General features: G+C 42.3%; 1 protein-coding gene across 1 annotated transcript; it reads left to right on the top strand.

Annotated features, from left to right (window-relative positions):
• The first annotated feature begins 3,396 nt into the window (after positions 1-3,396).
• Positions 3,397-14,756, top strand: LOC113018504 (uncharacterized). Its single transcript, XM_080298158.1, has 7 exons — positions 3,397-4,714; positions 4,846-7,405; positions 11,045-11,170; positions 11,255-11,299; positions 11,587-11,703; positions 14,145-14,285; positions 14,541-14,756. Exons 3-7 carry the CDS (start codon positions 11,082-11,084, stop codon positions 14,731-14,733), a joined length of 585 nt encoding a protein of 194 aa, XP_080154284.1. The 5' UTR covers positions 3,397-4,714; positions 4,846-7,405; positions 11,045-11,081; the 3' UTR covers positions 14,734-14,756.
• The last annotated feature ends 2,076 nt before the right edge of the window (positions 14,757-16,832 follow it).

A 16,832-nucleotide genomic window follows, 5' to 3' on the forward strand; every position in this document is an offset into this window, starting at 1 on the left:
TCCATCAGACATGCTGTCAGTAAATGATTGGTTTCTATTGATTCTACTTCCTGTTGACTCGTTTGATGACAGTGAAACAATCACAGCTGATTGTGTGATGATGTAAACTGTCACTGTTACATTCAGTGTGTGTGACATAATGTTAGTGCAGGCTGATAACAGCCTGGTTCTGTTAGAAACACATGAACGTGTCCATAGATCAGTGTGTGTTTAACATGAGAGCTTCAGCCCTGCTGATGTGTTAAATAAAGACATGCAGGAAAACTGATGAGACTCTGAAATAACTCTTTATATTTATAATGTAACTCTGCATCAAAAGAACAACAAAGGATCCCAGACAGGTTTCTGTGAACAAAGACCATTCTGATGTTTCTGTGTTTCTAACACTTTGACATTATTAGTAAACAGACTGCAGTGAGCAGCATTTATAAAGAGCTTCTATATAAAGATATGACAGCTGTTTGACAAGTTTATCACTCTGTGTTTGGACCTGATCAGTCCAGCTGTTTACTTGAAACATGTTCATTTACCTGTTCTGTTATATTCATGTTCTTGTCTCTGTTGAAAACACATTTTAATGTCCCTCAGATTTTTCTCCCAGATGAATAAATATAAAAATGACACAAACTGACTGCAGCTACTTTTTGTCCTTTCTGTCAAAAACCTTCATGTGACTCATGAGAGACACGTTTCAGCTGTTTGTGACAGATCAGAGGCCAACAAGTCATTTATAACACTTTCCATCATTGTTTAAAGTTCTCAGTGTTTCTGTGTTGCTGCGTATAGGATCTCCCAGCATCATCACTGTGCTGTCCAATCATTGTGTGCGAGGTTACCCTTATAGTGCGATGTGTGTTTGCACAAAGAGAAGCATGTGTGTCAAATATAAATAAGCACAGAACAGAAACAGCTGCTCGTTTCTTCTGTTTAGAGTCAAGTTAGTGTTTTGTGTCTTTGTTTGAGGCCTGATGTCGAGCAGAGGTGTGTGTAACTGCACTGGTCTGTTATATGTGTGAAGTGTGTGCTTCTCTTCAGCATCATCTTTGTCACTGCTGATTCCTTTGTGTCATCATGTGTTGAGAAGAGAGAACAGTTATAACGGAGGAGCAAAAGGAAGCCCTGAAATCTGCATCAACAAGGAAGTGTTGGTCACCAGTGATCCCAGCAGAGCCACTGGTTTGGCTCCAGTTGTTCTAGATTCAATGATGTTGTTGCTACAGATACATGTCAGCATCTTTATTGTAGTAAAGTCTTGTAATGTGAAGATAGAAACAAGGCAGCAAACAGCTCCATGATCTGATCTTAATGATGTTGTTTTTATTCCTGTCTGTCAGAACTGGATTGGAAACTATCAAAGGTCTAAAAACAGCCTCGACCCTCCCACAGAGCAAACTTTACACACGTCATCTTTCAGCTACAATCTTTGTTGCAGGGATCTTCTGCCAAACAAGGCTGAGAGAAGATTTCTTACAGCTGTCATGTTGATGCTGTTTCAGTCTTTGGGCAAACACACTCATATATTAGGGCTGATATCAGGGCTGCACAAGTTCTTTGTGTTTGTGATCATGAATAACAGAAGTGTGCCTGTTGAAGATCATGTTTCTACATTATTATATGTCCTGTTATTGTTCTGTGTTATATTCAGCTTTCAGCATCCTTTCCCAGCCCCCTGTTACACCATCCATACAAAGCCAATCTGACTGTGAGCCAATGTGTTTGTTTGTGTTGGATCAATAGATTTGACAGAATTGGTTCATCCAGAGGGAAACAGTCCAAATTCAGATCTAATGAAATGATGGAGGCTGTTTCCTACCACGGTGCTGATGTGTGACTCACAAGGCTCATGGTCTCCAGCAGACAAGCGCCTGGAATGAGGTGAGCTGAGTGTTGCTTTGGTGGGTCTGTGCCCACCAGGGGCGGATCTAGAAGGGTGGCATGGGGTGGCAAGTGCCACCCTAAAAAGATCCCTTGCCACCCCAAGTGCATATGACAGTATTGTTTATTAAAATAAGATAGCATTAACAGTTTGAGCGTAGTTACAGGCAGCAGTGAATATAAATGCTAAAACTGAATATATTCCATAGTGTGTGTCCCCCCCCTGCATCAGTAACAAATGGTTCAGCCCATAGCAGGACGGCTTTTTTCTTGTTTTCAGCAGCAAGTGATGCTTATGATCGTGCCAGAGCACATTCTGAACAACACCATGGGAATTTCGGATTTTACGCAGGTGGGTGGATGTTACACTGTGGAAATGGAGGAAGGTGAGTGTTATTAACCCTCTGTGGTCCACGGACACGCTGCACCTCCAAATCACATTACTGATGTAAGCTGCCATAGCAACAAGCTGCAGCAACGCTGAGTCTCTGTTTCAGCCACATTGAAAGTTCGGACTCTAAAGTTTTTAAATTTTAATTACAGGCCAGTAAATCCAGAGTTATGATCATATATATCAGCCACGCTTTGTTCTAAACACTGTCGTCATGTTTTTGTGTGTTTTAAGCGCGAAAACAGGAAAAAAATGGAAAAAATCCACGTTTCCTATCGGTGGAAATGCACCATGTCGACCAATTAAAAGAAAGTCAACATGTGGAATTTGGTTGTTTAGGAAGAGGGAAAAGTTTTGGGAGTGACGGTAACGGCAGCGAGAGAGAGCGAGCGAGAGAGAGAGAGAGAGAGAGCTTTTAGATGTGGGAGATTTGTGTCGTTTAGTGTGGAGTGTTTACTTAGTGTGTTGTGTTGTGTAGTCGTTGTTTTGTGTGTCAGTGAGGGCACTAAAGGCACATTTGTAAACACTGTCACTAAGTAGAAAACCAGCGGAGTGACACACCTGCTGTTGTCAGGCCTGCAGGTTTCTCCCTGTGCTCTTCTGTCTTTTGGCGGACAAACTTGTTTTTTACTGGCACACATCATTTGTGGGGCATCTTAATGCGACACCTGATTGTTCTCTTATTTTAGTTTTAGTAATATTTTAAATTCCTATACAAAATGAAAAAACAGCAGGTGTATTGGCTGCATTTTTAGATAAATAGTTGTTTATGTTTACAAAATGTACAATTTATATTTGCATTTCAGGTTATAAACATTTATTCAACATGTCTGTGTTTCTTTTACAGTAAAAAATACTGCTAGGATTTTAGGTTCTTTGTGTGATTTCAGATCAGTAATAGTTATATTAATAGTAATAGTAATACTAATGCAGTATGTCAGTGAAAACAACTAAATTCAGTTGAGCTGAAAAGATACAAACAAGGCAACGGGGGGAAAATAAAATGAAACAATCTGAGGGTGAAATACAAACGTAAACTCAAAAGGAGTGGTGTAAATTACATAGGGCGGGTCGCTGGGACTTTATTAAATCTCCTTCGGCAACCTTATGGGGGAATAAAAGAATTTTAATTGGAGGGACATCGGTTGACGGGTTACAGTGGCGTAAGGCAGGCATCCTTAATGTGTCAGATTTATTTGACGGTGGGACTAAATGTTTTTTAAGCTTTGATAAAATTGTGGAGTTAAATAAGTTGCAGCGTAATCAATTCTGGAGATATGTTGTCCTGTGGGCAGCCCTGTGGAAGTCCTGCTCTCAAGATCACCCTTGGGTAAAGGCATCACCGCTAAGATTTATCACTTCATGCCAGAACGGTCAGCTGACCCTCTCCTGAAAGTTAAGGGCTACTGGGCCCAGGAGGTGTGTAATGGAGACCAGGGCTCCCATTACCTGGTTTGTGGGCAGTGGAGTCACTGAGGTATCTTCTAGACAGACATTTCACCCTGGACACAGACTACCGTGCCCTTCAGTGGCTGCACAAGATGAAGGAGACCAACATGCGTGTTGCGAGATAGTACTTGTCATTGCAACCCTATGATTTCACAGTGCGGTATCGTCCAGGCAAATCTAACTGTGTTGCAGACTGTCTTTCACGTATGTATGAAGATTGAAGTACAGTAGTCTAAGGAGAAGGGGGGAGGAAATGTAATGGAGACCAGGGCTTCCATTACCTGGTTTGTATTGTTAGTGATTAATTGTTGGATTAGGAATTTAAAATAGGCTAATAAAGAAAACACATTAGTTCTTATGGAGTCTTTTATTAGGTTATTTGACATACGATTAAATTGACAACTTGTAACTAGTGATGTGACGTTCTGTATCGAGGCTTCGAAGCGTGTGTCGAGTAATGGAGGGGGCGTTTCCGCGAAGCGCGTATCGAGGCTTGCTTCATTTATGGGAGGAGCTGAAAATGATGACGTCCGAAGCCTCGCTGCCCGGCTGTACCACGTGACTGGTTCATGAAGTGGTTCGAACTTTGCCGCGAGATATGACAGCGATATAAACCCCTCAGACTTCATTCAAAATGTGGGTGTTTGATGGAGAGTTGCAGTTAGTGAGAGTTTGGAGACAGTTTGGAGGTTTATGAGAGTGAGGAGAGAAAGTCAGGAGAGAATGGAGCCAGCTAAGAAGAGGAGGATGTCCTCCCCTGTGTGGGAACATTTTGATCTTATTCCTCCCAACAAGGTATGTAAATTTCTACAGAAGATGTATTTTCATGATACTGATGGTGCAATACAATTTATGTTAAGCTGTCTGTACTTTTGTACAAGGTGAAGTGTTTGCTATGTGCCAGGGAGCTGGGATATAACAACAACACCTCATCCATGCTTAGGCACTACAGAGCTTTGCATGAGAATAAGGGGAACACTGATTGTGGAGCAAGACCAGGTGAGCCATCAAATGCAATGATAATATAGCATGCAGTAATGTTACTAAATGATATAACAATATTATACAACTGTAATAAGTTACGTATGTGATATTTATATTTGTGCTTTATCTTTATTGTCTTTCCTCAGGAGAACAATCTCCAATAGATGAAGACCTGGTTACCATGGTGATCGAGGACTCCCAGCCATTTAGCATTGTGGAGGACAAAGGATTCAAAAGACTTGTTAAATCATTAAATCCCAGCTATGTTCTCCCCACTAAAGGTTATAGAAGCAGTGAAAATTTAGTTTTTACAGAATAAAATGTGAACAGACAGGACTGAGGCTCAAAGCCTTAGTGTGTAGCTGTCCATACCTAAAAGATAAATACATAAGATAGATAGATACATAGATAAGATACATAAAAAGAATTTGAAAACGCTCATAAAGAACGTGTGAATATGGTAAAGGCATATCAGAACAAAGATTAACAACAGAATTAAACATTTGAAAAAACATACGGGGGTTTTGACCATTAGCCAGAATGACTTTGGAAAAAAAGATGCCTTAGCCATTCTAGCAGCACTTTGAAAATTTGAGTGGCCAGTCCGTAACATAACTTTAACATGGGTTGGTTCATTTACCAACTGAAGGAGGTTAAAACAGTCAGTGAAAGCAAGAAAGTCTTATATATAAATATAATGAGCTTTGAGACTAAATGTGTTAAGTTGTGCTGTATGAATAAAGCTGAAGACATCTAAAGAAGGTGTTCCTGAAATGTGGCTTTATTAGAACAGGACGGATGGATGAGCACAGCCCTCTCAGCACAGGGCTGACAGCACGTTTTTAGACCAAACGTTAAACTACATTTACTGGATTTGTTGCTTTTCAAAGACAGTTAAGAGCAAAGTCCAATTAGAAGAGCTGGTTCTGATGAAGACTCTGAACCTGTAAACAGCAGTTAAGTGAATGAAGATCTGCGTCCACCAATCCTCAGCAGTGACAACACTTAAACATCAAAATCCTTCATGCATACCTTTTTCTCCGCTGTGCTCAAAATGCTCTCAGCTGTTAAAGTCGAGGAGAAAAGTTTGACATATTTCAGCACCATTAAATGTTAGAGAAGCCTCTGAAAACCAGCTCACGGTTACTTCCCAAGCAAAAGCCTCTGCTTGTGTTCACAGAGCCTCAATCACAACAAATAAGGCAATAACAACACAAGTGAGGACAAAGTGACACCAGAGGCTGGAGAAGAGCCAGCATGAAGTGACCATTGTGTGTGCACACTTTCTCTTGGGCCCACTCTTCATATACCAGTGTGACAAAGTCCTGAGTGCAGCCTCAGTTTGCATGTTAGTCCACCAAGTTCCACCTGAGCTTTGAAGAAAACACACTCACTCTGGATTTTCACACTTGTTGGCTTCATACAGGAACTTCAGCTGTCGCAGTTAACGTGGCTTCAAATGCAAAGAATAATATTGTATTATATTATAAATGTTAAAGTCACAATAGGTTACCATTGTCCTACAATCAGCTACTTTTTACTTTCTTACTTCCAGCACATTTCAGAGCCTTTACTTTTTATTAGAGTATTTTTCAACACTAGTATCAGTGCTTCTACGTAAATAAATGCTGTGTGTACTTTCACCACCTGTGCTGACAGCTTTGCGTTGTTAGGAGCTGTATTTTCTGGTACAAAGGGCATTCAGCCCCGGTATTTACACTCTCCAACATGGATATATGAAGAATGTGAAGGAGGAAGCTGAACGTCAGAGTGTGTGCCTGTGTGCAGCCCCACCACCCGACTGCAAATGATTGATGTAACAGGTGTAGGCTGCTGGGGCATTCCCATGATGCACTGGGTGTTTCTTCTTCACTCACTACACTGTGTTAATAGACCTCTCTGCACTGAATCACACTTGTTGTTAATCTCTGGCTCCTGTGATGTTTGTAAAGTGTCCATGAAAAGCAGACAAAGCAGTGATTTGCAGTCACTTGCGTCCATATTGAAGGTAAAATCCTACAGAGACGACAGATCAAACTCTGGAAACGTTCCTGCTTTTAAACACACGCTTGAAATTTGATGCCAGTGAGACGTTTGAAACAAGCAGGGAAACTGGTGTCACAAACAGCTCACAGCCAATGAGCTCTGCTCTTTGCAGCCTCCTTCAGGGGCCATCAGCGATTGGACGGATGCTTTCAGCTCTGCTCTCGGTGCTAACATTATTTCTGGATGTGTGTTTAAAGTCAGCTCTCTGTCATCACTGAGCTGTAGGCTGCAGCAGAGCACAGATGTATAATATTCATGAGTGTGTCACAGGATCACGTGGGTGGGCTGTCCCACTGTGACACACGTGCACTAACCTCACTCTGAGAGCAGGTAACTGGAAGTGTGAGCTGCAGTTTTAGTGCTGACATCACAGACCAGTGAAGACGAACAACAGTGACATTTACTGAACACCTCTACGTTCCTGAATGCATCAATGTCACCGGTCTTTGAACGTCACACCACTGAGTCCTCCTAAACACAGCTCGGAGCGATGTTTCGTGTCCCGCTGTGACGCGCTGATGTTCAGATTTCATCAGTTTGAAGAGAACATCCAGTCACTGAGACGGCACCACCTGCTGTCTGAGGTCCAGCAGAAGAGCAGCAGCTGGAGCAGCTGACAGGTGGAGACGCTGGAGCTTGTTGTTGCTGTGTGAACAAATTGTAAGTTTGCTTTGTTTCCTCCTTGAACACTTTGACTGTTCCTGTGATGTTTGGACCTAAATGTTCAGCTCTTATTTCAGGACAAACTTTGATCACTCGTGTTTGAAGACAAATCCACATGATTGTAGATTATTGATCGCTTGGAATCAAACAGTCTGACTTCTTCATAAACAAACTGTGTGTGTTTGTTTGTGTCCTGTTTAGTTTGTCCTCTTCTCCCTTAGTGCTGACAGGCCCTGTAAAACATGCAGTCTATTTATAGCTGAACCTGATCCTGTAGCTGGGCCCTGCAGTCAGTGCAGGCAGATATCTGAGACCTGATCAGGGGAAACACTGGATCCTGAAACACTGGCTGCTCAGCCCTGGAACCACAGCAGCTGTTCAAAGTTATTGTGTTTGACAGTAAAGTGAATGTAAATGTGAGACACTGTGTGCTCACAGCTAAAGGCTGCAGTCAGCTGTGTCAGAGCCTCTTTCACACAGCGATCCTTTAATAAACCCTCAGAGCTCCATGTTGATGAAGCAGTCATGTGTGAGCTTGTGTGCTGACATGTTGACAGAGTGACCTCAGAGCTTCTATTGAGCCATAATGGCTCCTTTAAGCCGGCTCTGCTCTGTCAGACGCTTTCCTCTTCTTCACTGTTTCATCAATCTGCTGCACTCTTCATCTCCTCTGGTCTCTCCTCCTCCTCCTCGTCTCTCTGCTGTCCTGGTTAGAAAAACAAACCAATCAAACTGTGTACAGATTATTTATCAATTTATTTTAGACATCAGCTCAAACTTAATCAAACACATCATTACTGCAGTCATCATCAGTCAGCGCTCTGCTGCTCGTTCCTGTTGGATTCTGTTTCCACTCAGGGATGTTTTTCACTCCGACACTCTTTAAATGCTCAGATCTGCAGCTTGTTTAATAGGACAACAAACTGTAACCAGTGAAATGTATGGAGAGAAATATGCCTCCAAAATGCTACCAATAGGTTCAACATGATCCATCAGTGTAAACTAATATTTATAATGTGTGCATTGGTTTGTGTGTAACCTCTGAGGACTCACAAATGCTGCTTTCAATCCAACACAAACACAAATCAGTCTGATCACATGTTTTACAAAAACCTGAACAATGACTGATCAGCTCAGTTTGTCATGCTCACCTTCACTAACCTGATCGTTGTGTCTTTAAAAAGCTTCCTGTGGGTCAAAGGTCTAAACTTCACCAGCATCTCTCTCCATCGTTTGCAGGCAGAGGAGACGTGCTGGCAAAGTTGAACCTTCATCAACATTTACACTTTGTTTTCTTCAGCTTTCACTGCTGCTGCCTAAAAACAAAGCAACGGTACCAACGATGAAGAGCTCAGTCTGGACTGATTGTTTGCTTCAGTATCATCTGTGACGTCGTGCTTTAGCTCTTTAACATGTTAAATACGTTTTCCTGTGAAACAGTAAATAAGTTGAATAACAGCACTGATATCAGGGACAGTCCAAAAGACTTTGGTGCAAAGCACCATTGTTTTAAGAGCCAATGAACGCCTGTTTGTTGCAGATGAACTGGTCCTGCTGCTTCAGCACTAAAGCTAAATGCTGCTAACTGCACATAATGTCCTCCTGTATATATTCACTTCATGTATATAATGTTCTGTGTCTTTGTGCACAGTCGAGGAGCGCGTCAGGATACATTTCACTGTGTGTTGTGCTTGTATAACTGTGCACGTGACAAATCAAGAATCTTGAAAGGACAGTATAGGTGACCGCACTGATGCCTGTTCATAATTTCACCAAAGCTAATAAACTGTTGGCTAAATGTTCTTGTTGTCAGAGGTAAACAGAGGTGAGAGGAGCAGATAATAAGGATTAAAGATAATAATGTGTACTTTATTGATCCCCGTGGGGTAATTCCTCTCTGCATTTAACCCATTCACTCAGTGAAGCAGTGGGCAGCCGTTGGGCGCCCGGGGAGCAGTGTGTAGGGACGGTACCTTGCTCAAGGGTACCTCAGGGTAGCCGTTCAGTGAATTCGAATCCCTGGCCTTCCAATCATGGGGCGACCCCTCTACCTGCTGAGCTGTCCCTGCCGGTGAACTGCTGGAGAACTAAATGCTGCTAGTTGTCAGAGTATGAACTGTCTCGCTGGGTATACACTGTGATTTTTTCACTCGCCTTATTCGGCTTGTGCTCAAACTGCTCAAATAACTGAATCTCAGGGGTTAGAAGTTTGTAGGTCACGATGCAGGGTCTCACACTATACAGCCCTGATGCAAATAGATTTGATTTTCTTGTGATTGCTGATCAGGAGCCTGAGGTGTTAATTGCTTCTCATTACCCCATGTGTATTACACGATGCACAACACACGATGAAGGGCAAACTCGGGCCGATCCCCAAAACAGTCACACGAGTGAAAAATGGTCTCAAAATGGTCCAAAGATCACACAGTGTGGGTCAACTTAAGCAGTCAGCTCGGTCCTGGACATTGTTACTGACATAAAAAGCTGCTGTCTGCAGCCATGTTGGACCTGCTGCTTTGTAGAACTACAGTAATGGAGGATTTGGAATCAGAAAGGGTTTTATTGCCAAATGTTGAGCAGGTTTACAACATTAGGAAATTGCTGCGGTGCTTCAGTGCAAACATACTGTCAGACAACGCTTAAAGAAACATAAGAATAAGAATTAAGAGTGCTACGTAGAAAGATATATACATGAGTGCAGGTGGTGATCAGTGCCAAACATGGAATGATGCAGTGACACAGTGTAGGGTCATGTGTTAGTGGCGGGGACAGTCATGTGGTTATTGTTCATGTGTCCGACAGCAGAGGGGAAGAAACTGTTCTTATGGCGAGAGGTTCTGGTGCGAATGGACCGGAGCCTCCTGCCTGAGGGCAGCAGGTCAAACAGACTGTGTCCAGGGTGAGAAGGGTCAGCTGAGATCCGAGCTGCACGCCGCAATGTCCTGGAGGTGTACAGGTCCTGCAGAGATGGGAGTCTGCAGCCAATCACCTTCTCAGCAGAGCGCACAACACGCTGCAGTCTCTGTTTGTCCCTGATAGTGGCTCCAGCGTACCACACGGTGATGGAGGAGGTGAGGATGGACTCGATGATTGCAGTGTAGAACTGCATCATCGTCCGTGTTGGCAGGTTGAATTTCTTCAGCTGCCTCAGGAAGTACATCCTCTGCTGGGCTTTCTTAATGACGGAGGTGATGGTGGGCTCCCACTTCAGGTCCTGGGTGATGGTGGTACCCAGGAAGCGGAATGAGTCCACAGAGGTGATGGGGGTGTCAGACAGGATGATGGGGGGGAGTGGGGCTGTGTGCTTCCTGAAGTCCACAATAATCTCCACTGTCTTCTGGGCATTCAGCACCAGGTTGTTGTGGCTGCACCAGGATCAGGCAGACTCATCTGGGTAAGCTTGCCTTGGAGATGGTCTGGAAGGATGGTGTTGAAGGCAGAGCTGAAGTCCACAAACAGGATCCTGGCATAGGTTCCTGGGGAGTCCAGATGCTGCAGGAGGCTGAACTCGGCTCTGTGACACTTTTTGTAGTGAACTGATGAAAGCTGCGTCTCAGATGTTAGTCCAACACATTGGACACGACCTCTGCAGCTCTCAGCTGATGTGCACATGAATGATTTGTGTTTCCTCTGCAGGTAGAAAGTGTGTGTGAGCTGATGTGAATTGAGCAGCATGGATCAGTGTGAGGACAGAGAGGAGGGAGTCCCTCCCTCTAAAAGCACTCTGTGTGGGGAACATGAGAGCCAGACCAAAGCTCAGAGGTGAGATGACCATCTCTAACTGTCCATGACTCTTCTCCATGTCACAGCTCAGCACTCACATCACTGCTGCATCATTATTCACAGGAACCAGCCTGGACCTCCACCCAGCTCTGTGTCTGCTGCAGAGAGGTGAGCTGTTAGCAACATGAACTCTTTGATGTCAGTTTATCTGATTTAAATGAACTGTTTGATGTTTCCTGGTCTCTAAACTGCATCTCAAAGGAAGTCACTGAACCTTTATTCCTTATTTCTATCAAACATGTCCAACATTTAAACTCCTGCTGCTCACAGTGGGACCATCAATAGTCCTGCACAGTGTAAATGACCCCTGGGTGGCGCTCTGTTCTTACACTGTGAAACACTACTTTGGAGTTTCCTTCTGCTCATTCTCAAAACACATTTTTCTTCTCTGACAGGATCCATGGGAGACCTGCTGGACCTGAACCTGGACCCAGCTGTGTGTCCTTACAGAGTGACGCGTCTTTAGATCGTCTCATTGATTTTAAAGTCCAGCCTGTGTCTGATGCAGAGAGGTAGCACAGATAGATAGCACTGGCTAACAAACAGCCATTATAATTCATCACACACTGAGAATAACAGACAAATCAACAATACATCTCTTCTTCTAATTAATGGCTAATTAATACTGAACACAGTGCAAAAGATTCAGTAAGCCACATCAGTGTCTACTGTCTATCTACTGTTTGCTATCATAGCCAAGTGGCTAACAAAGGTAAACAGCAGGTTTCCCTACTAATGAATGTTATCCTGTTATAACTGCCATCATCCCAAGTCACATCTGCTTACATTTATCTTTCACTTGCTCCTCCTCTTCTTTTCTCTTTTTTCTAAACTGAGAGCCTGATGACCTTTGACCTTTTCTTGTCCATCTTCCATTGGTTTTAATTTTGCACTCCAGTATGAACACCCATCCCCCAACCTGAGAATCACCACAACATAACCTAACAGACCGACACCTTAGTGCAAAGATGTGGTTTGTTTAGGGTTTCTCTTCTTTCTGGGACTCCAGGTGTACCGAGGGCCGTCGCGCTCACTTTTCACGTATATGTGTGTGATAGAGTATAGAAAACACATCGGGGCAAATTACTAGTCTGTATCATGATATCTTCAGTTTCTGTGTTTGTTGATTTGTTTTTATTTTGTTTTATCGTGCGAGTTGTGAGCAGCGGTCCATGTCGCTCGTATCAAAAACCGCCACTGTACACAGGGGATGCAAGGAAACTGAGCCATGATTAACACTAAATCAAAGAATATTAATTAACCCACAAAACACATGAGCACTGGGTCAGAGATCCAGGACCATAACAATTACTTTCTGTTTAACACATTTTTGGGGCGTTCTTATTTTACATCACTACAAGCGGCCAAACAGCTAAGCCTCAATAGAAACGCATGAAAAGCAGCCTCTTCTTCTCACCAGCAGATGTCACATTAGAAGAGATGACATATGCCAAACTCGTGGGTTTAAAGTGGGACAGTGAATGACTGCAGGTGTCCATAAGTTGCAGTTGTGGTACTTTAGCATCTAGCTAGCCTACTGAAGAGGAGAATAAAGGGAAAATCATTTTTAAAGTGCCAGGTCATTTCAAATGCAGCAACATCCTGCAAAAAAACTGAGGCAGACTAACTGTTCTTTGATTCAAGCTGAGTACAATCAGAATTAAAAAGCTTGTATTTCCATCTACTGATATTTAATTATTATATTAATATAAGGTTCAGTGAGCTTTGGACAAAAGCAGGTGGTAGAAACGAGTTAGTTTTACTTTCTTACTTTGAGTATATTTCAGAACCTGTACTTTTTACATTTAGTTTAGTAAAGGAACTGAATTAGTACTTCAACTTTTACTGGACTCACAGCTGGACCAACGAGGCCCTGAGTGAGGCCGCTGTACATGATGTGAAACAGATGTTTCTGCCACAAAGAGAAATGTGCTGTGAATATTTGGTTTGTAAGGACGTTTCTTTATCTGATCGCTCTGCTGTCGCTTTGATTTTAGTCCTGGATGTTTGTTCTGTAGCCTCGGATCGAAAGTTAAACTTACACATTCAACACGTTGCGTGAAAACGACATGAAATTCTGAATTTTACGGATCCGAAATGACGATGTAAGCTAGAAACAGCATGTTTTTATGGAAAATTTCTCCTCAGAAACTGGACTGTGAAAAGAAAATGACACAAAGCGATGATGAGCTGGTCCTCATGTTCCTGAACGAGAAAAGAAAGAAAGAGATTCTGGTTCTCAGAGCAGCAGCAGGGACAATGTCAGGGTTACATCCAGGAGTTAAAGCTCTGGCTCATGTTTCAGGATGTCAGTGAGGAGTTTAGTTTAGTTTGAACTCGTGCTGTTATAAACCAAGATTTAAAAATGTGTGCAGTTGTAACAGCTGTATGGTATTATTCCACTCGTCGCAAATGTCAGTGAGTCAGAGCCTGAAGGAGCTCTAAGTTCATCCTTGTTTCCTCAGACTGTTTGAATTCAGTGTGTCAGAGAAACAGAAACATGGAGGTGTGTTCATGGAAGCGTCTGATCCCTGATGTCAGAGAAACTTTACATAATTCAGCAGAGCTGATTCGGAGCTGAGATCTGCATCAACATGAACGTTGCATGTTAAACTAGGACAGTCACAGATATCATGTGTGAACTTCATGTGATCCTAAATGGTATGAGTGACCATAAAAGAGCTTTAATTCAAACTGAGGTGGCAGTTTACAGAGAGCTGACTGTAGCAGACTCATTGCTGTTCCTAATGTTCTGTCAGTTTCTTGCTTTTTGTGTTTTGTTGTTGGAAGGTCTTAAATGTCAGAGCCAGCAGGTGAGATCAGGTTTCTGTGATCTCTGATATGGATCATATGACCTGGTTTCTAGGTCACATGGCAGGTCAGAGGTCAGCGACTGTAACTCAGTTACTCTTGTTAATGTGAACTCACTGAGTGTTTGTGGTTTCCCTCTCAGACTGACTGAAGTCCACAAGAAGATGATGATGGAGGAAGAGGAGGACAGAGCAGAGTCTGCAGGGTCCAGCTGTCCGTCTGTGAGGAGTGACCGGTCCAAAGGTCGACCTCCAAACTTCAGTGGTGAACCTGGAGCAACGAGGTCAGAGAGCTGAACTCACTGAGTAACAGAAATAATTCTGCACTGACATTATAATCAGTGTTGACTCTGGTTGATTGTCTGACTGTGTTTGTGAGCTGAGAGGAAATGAAAATGAGTTTGTAACAAAAATCAGTTTTGTCCAGTTTTCCTGTAAAAAGCTGAACTCTAATCTAAGAGGATGTTACTGACAGGAAACAGCTGCATTATCTGCAGTCTGTGTGATCACAGCTGCTTCAATCATGTTTGTGTCTGCAGAGGTCAGAGGTCACAGTCTGCAGGGTCCAGCTGTCCGTCTGTGAGGAGTGACCGGTCCAAAGATCGACCTCCAGCCTTCAGTGGTGAACCTGGAGCAACGAGGTCAGAGAGCTGTGATGACTCCTTTACATGTTTGTGTTTCCTGGATAAATATGACCTGAAACATCCTCAGATTGTTACAAAGATTCATTAAAAAGAAAACAATGAAAGAGAAAAGATCCAAATGTTCGACTTGGTCATTTGCTGTTTGAGGACAGTGATGCTCATATCTGTGGGGAAAGTGTGACCTGAGTGGGTTCATGTTTGTCTTTAAAGAACAGAGCTGCTCTGATTCTCTTTGTGTCTGATCTGTTAAACAGTCTGAGAGGTCACACAGAGACCCAGCAGCTAAAGCCTGGATCATACTGGCTGCTGTTACTCCATCAGGACAACACTGAACCACAGTGCTGTTCATGCTGGCTCAGCTCCAGACTGCCTGTCATAGGGTTGTCAAGATGGCACCTGTGGGTGTGGCTGCTGTCAGCTGTTTCCTGTTCTGTTCATGGTCAATTTTTTTTACTCTTCTTGTTTATGACTTCCAGTCGCTCCTAAATATCTAAGCCACTGTTGAGGAGCAGTCCTGACTGAACCCAGGATGTGAGGAATTATCAAATATCCCACCTGTGCTGGAGATTGTAGCGTTGTTCCTCTGCCTTCCCTCCAGAAAGAAATTCCACAGAAGATGAAGAAAATGGGTGTTTTGTTCATTTCCTGGTGATCCCAGGAGTCGTTCACCTGGATCGCGCCTGTGGCCTGTTGTGAACTTCACACAAAGTTCGTGGTAACAAAATCAAACTGACGTGGATCTCGTTTGACAAACACACCCTCACGAGACAAAATAAAAACAGACTGCTCAAAGCAAAAGCAGAGCCCTCACAGCTGGCAGCACAAAAACACAGTGACAACGTGTACATTAGATACCCTCACACCAAAAGCATAAATATAAACAATGGAATCTCCAAGAATATCACAAAAATGACATTGTGGGGGTGTTACAGTGAAAAATAGCAGCCAAATTTTCATCTGAAAATGTTGAAATGTTGAATTTTAGTAAAACAGTGCTCCCTAGTTTGATACTGTCGTTACGGATAAAGCAGATGTTTAAAGCCTTTGGACGCACAATCACAGATGTTTGTTCCTCACATCTGATTCTCCAAGCTCGCAATTATAGCTTGATTTAAATCCTCATCATCTGAAGAATCGCCAGAAAACTAAGCAATCAATTACTTTTGAAAATAAGTAATCAGTAAAGTAATGGGATTACTGTTTTGGGGAAGTAATCAGTAATTAGTTACTGATTACTTTTTTCAAGTAACTTGACCAACACTGTCTGATTCACTCTTCAACAGAGAAAGACAAAAAACACATATCAAAGTAATTATAGCTTATGTTAAAAAGATTGAAATAAGAAATATCCATATTGATTGCTCCCAAACACTTGTTTTAAATAAATATATTCTATTTTTCTAGAAGCCCAATAGTTGACATGTTTTTTTTCCAAATCATGATTACTTTTCATCCTTTTAGGAACTTACTAAAAGTGTCCTTGATGGCCTTACACAGAGGGCTTTGGTTTTAAAAACCTTTAGGATCAGCGACCCATTCAGCTCCTGACCATCTTGGAGCTTTGGAGACACCAGCTTATTGCCACAAGCCATTAGAAACTCAAGGCTACAAAAAATAAATAGGGACAACAGCAATTGCTAATTAGTTAAATATTTTAAATATTAGTTAAATATTTTATTATGTACTGTTCTGTTTGTTTGTGTGTATGACTTTTAAATTCTACTGGTATAGTCCATATGTTTTTATAATGATGAATAATATTTTAAACTTCTTTACTTTGGTATATTATCTTTAAGTACAAGTCATTACATGAATACACACAGTAACAATAAACAATAGTATTTTACCTGATATCCTCTGGAATGCGTTCACCAAAGCTTTCCTTGATGTGTTTCACGACAGTTTGGTTGTCCCAGGTCTTCTGGAATTCAAAAGCACTGAGGATGTGCCCATGTTTTTGTAACCATAATTTTGAACCTTGTTTGCACACTACTCCCCATGATGGAATTGGAAGTAGTATAACATCTTTGTTGAAATGGTCATGCTGCTGGGCCATAGCTCTGAAATATAAATATAACTATTAGGTACCATAAACAACAGCAAGTGATAACTAATAAGACTGAGATGCAGACAGCAGAACACTATCCAAACCCCAACACAGAATTCTTTCATAGACAAAATTGTTCC

This window comes from Astatotilapia calliptera, chromosome 3 (assembly GCF_964374335.1).
Source record: "Astatotilapia calliptera chromosome 3, fAstCal68.1, whole genome shotgun sequence".
NCBI lineage: Eukaryota > Metazoa > Chordata > Actinopteri > Cichliformes > Cichlidae > Astatotilapia > Astatotilapia calliptera.

Bases quoted from the DNA above. Each gene is read 5' to 3' on its own strand.
- LOC113018504 (XM_080298158.1), top strand. From the start codon at position 11,082: ATGGATCAGTGTGAGGACAGAGAGGAGGGAGTCCCTCCCTCTAAAAGC. The intron at 11,171-11,254 runs GTGAGATGACCA...CATTATTCACAG, and splicing joins AGCCAGACCAAAGCTCAGAG to GAACCAGCCTGGACCTCCAC. The intron at 14,286-14,540 runs GTCAGAGAGCTG...TTGTGTCTGCAG, and splicing joins GGTGAACCTGGAGCAACGAG to AGGTCAGAGGTCACAGTCTG.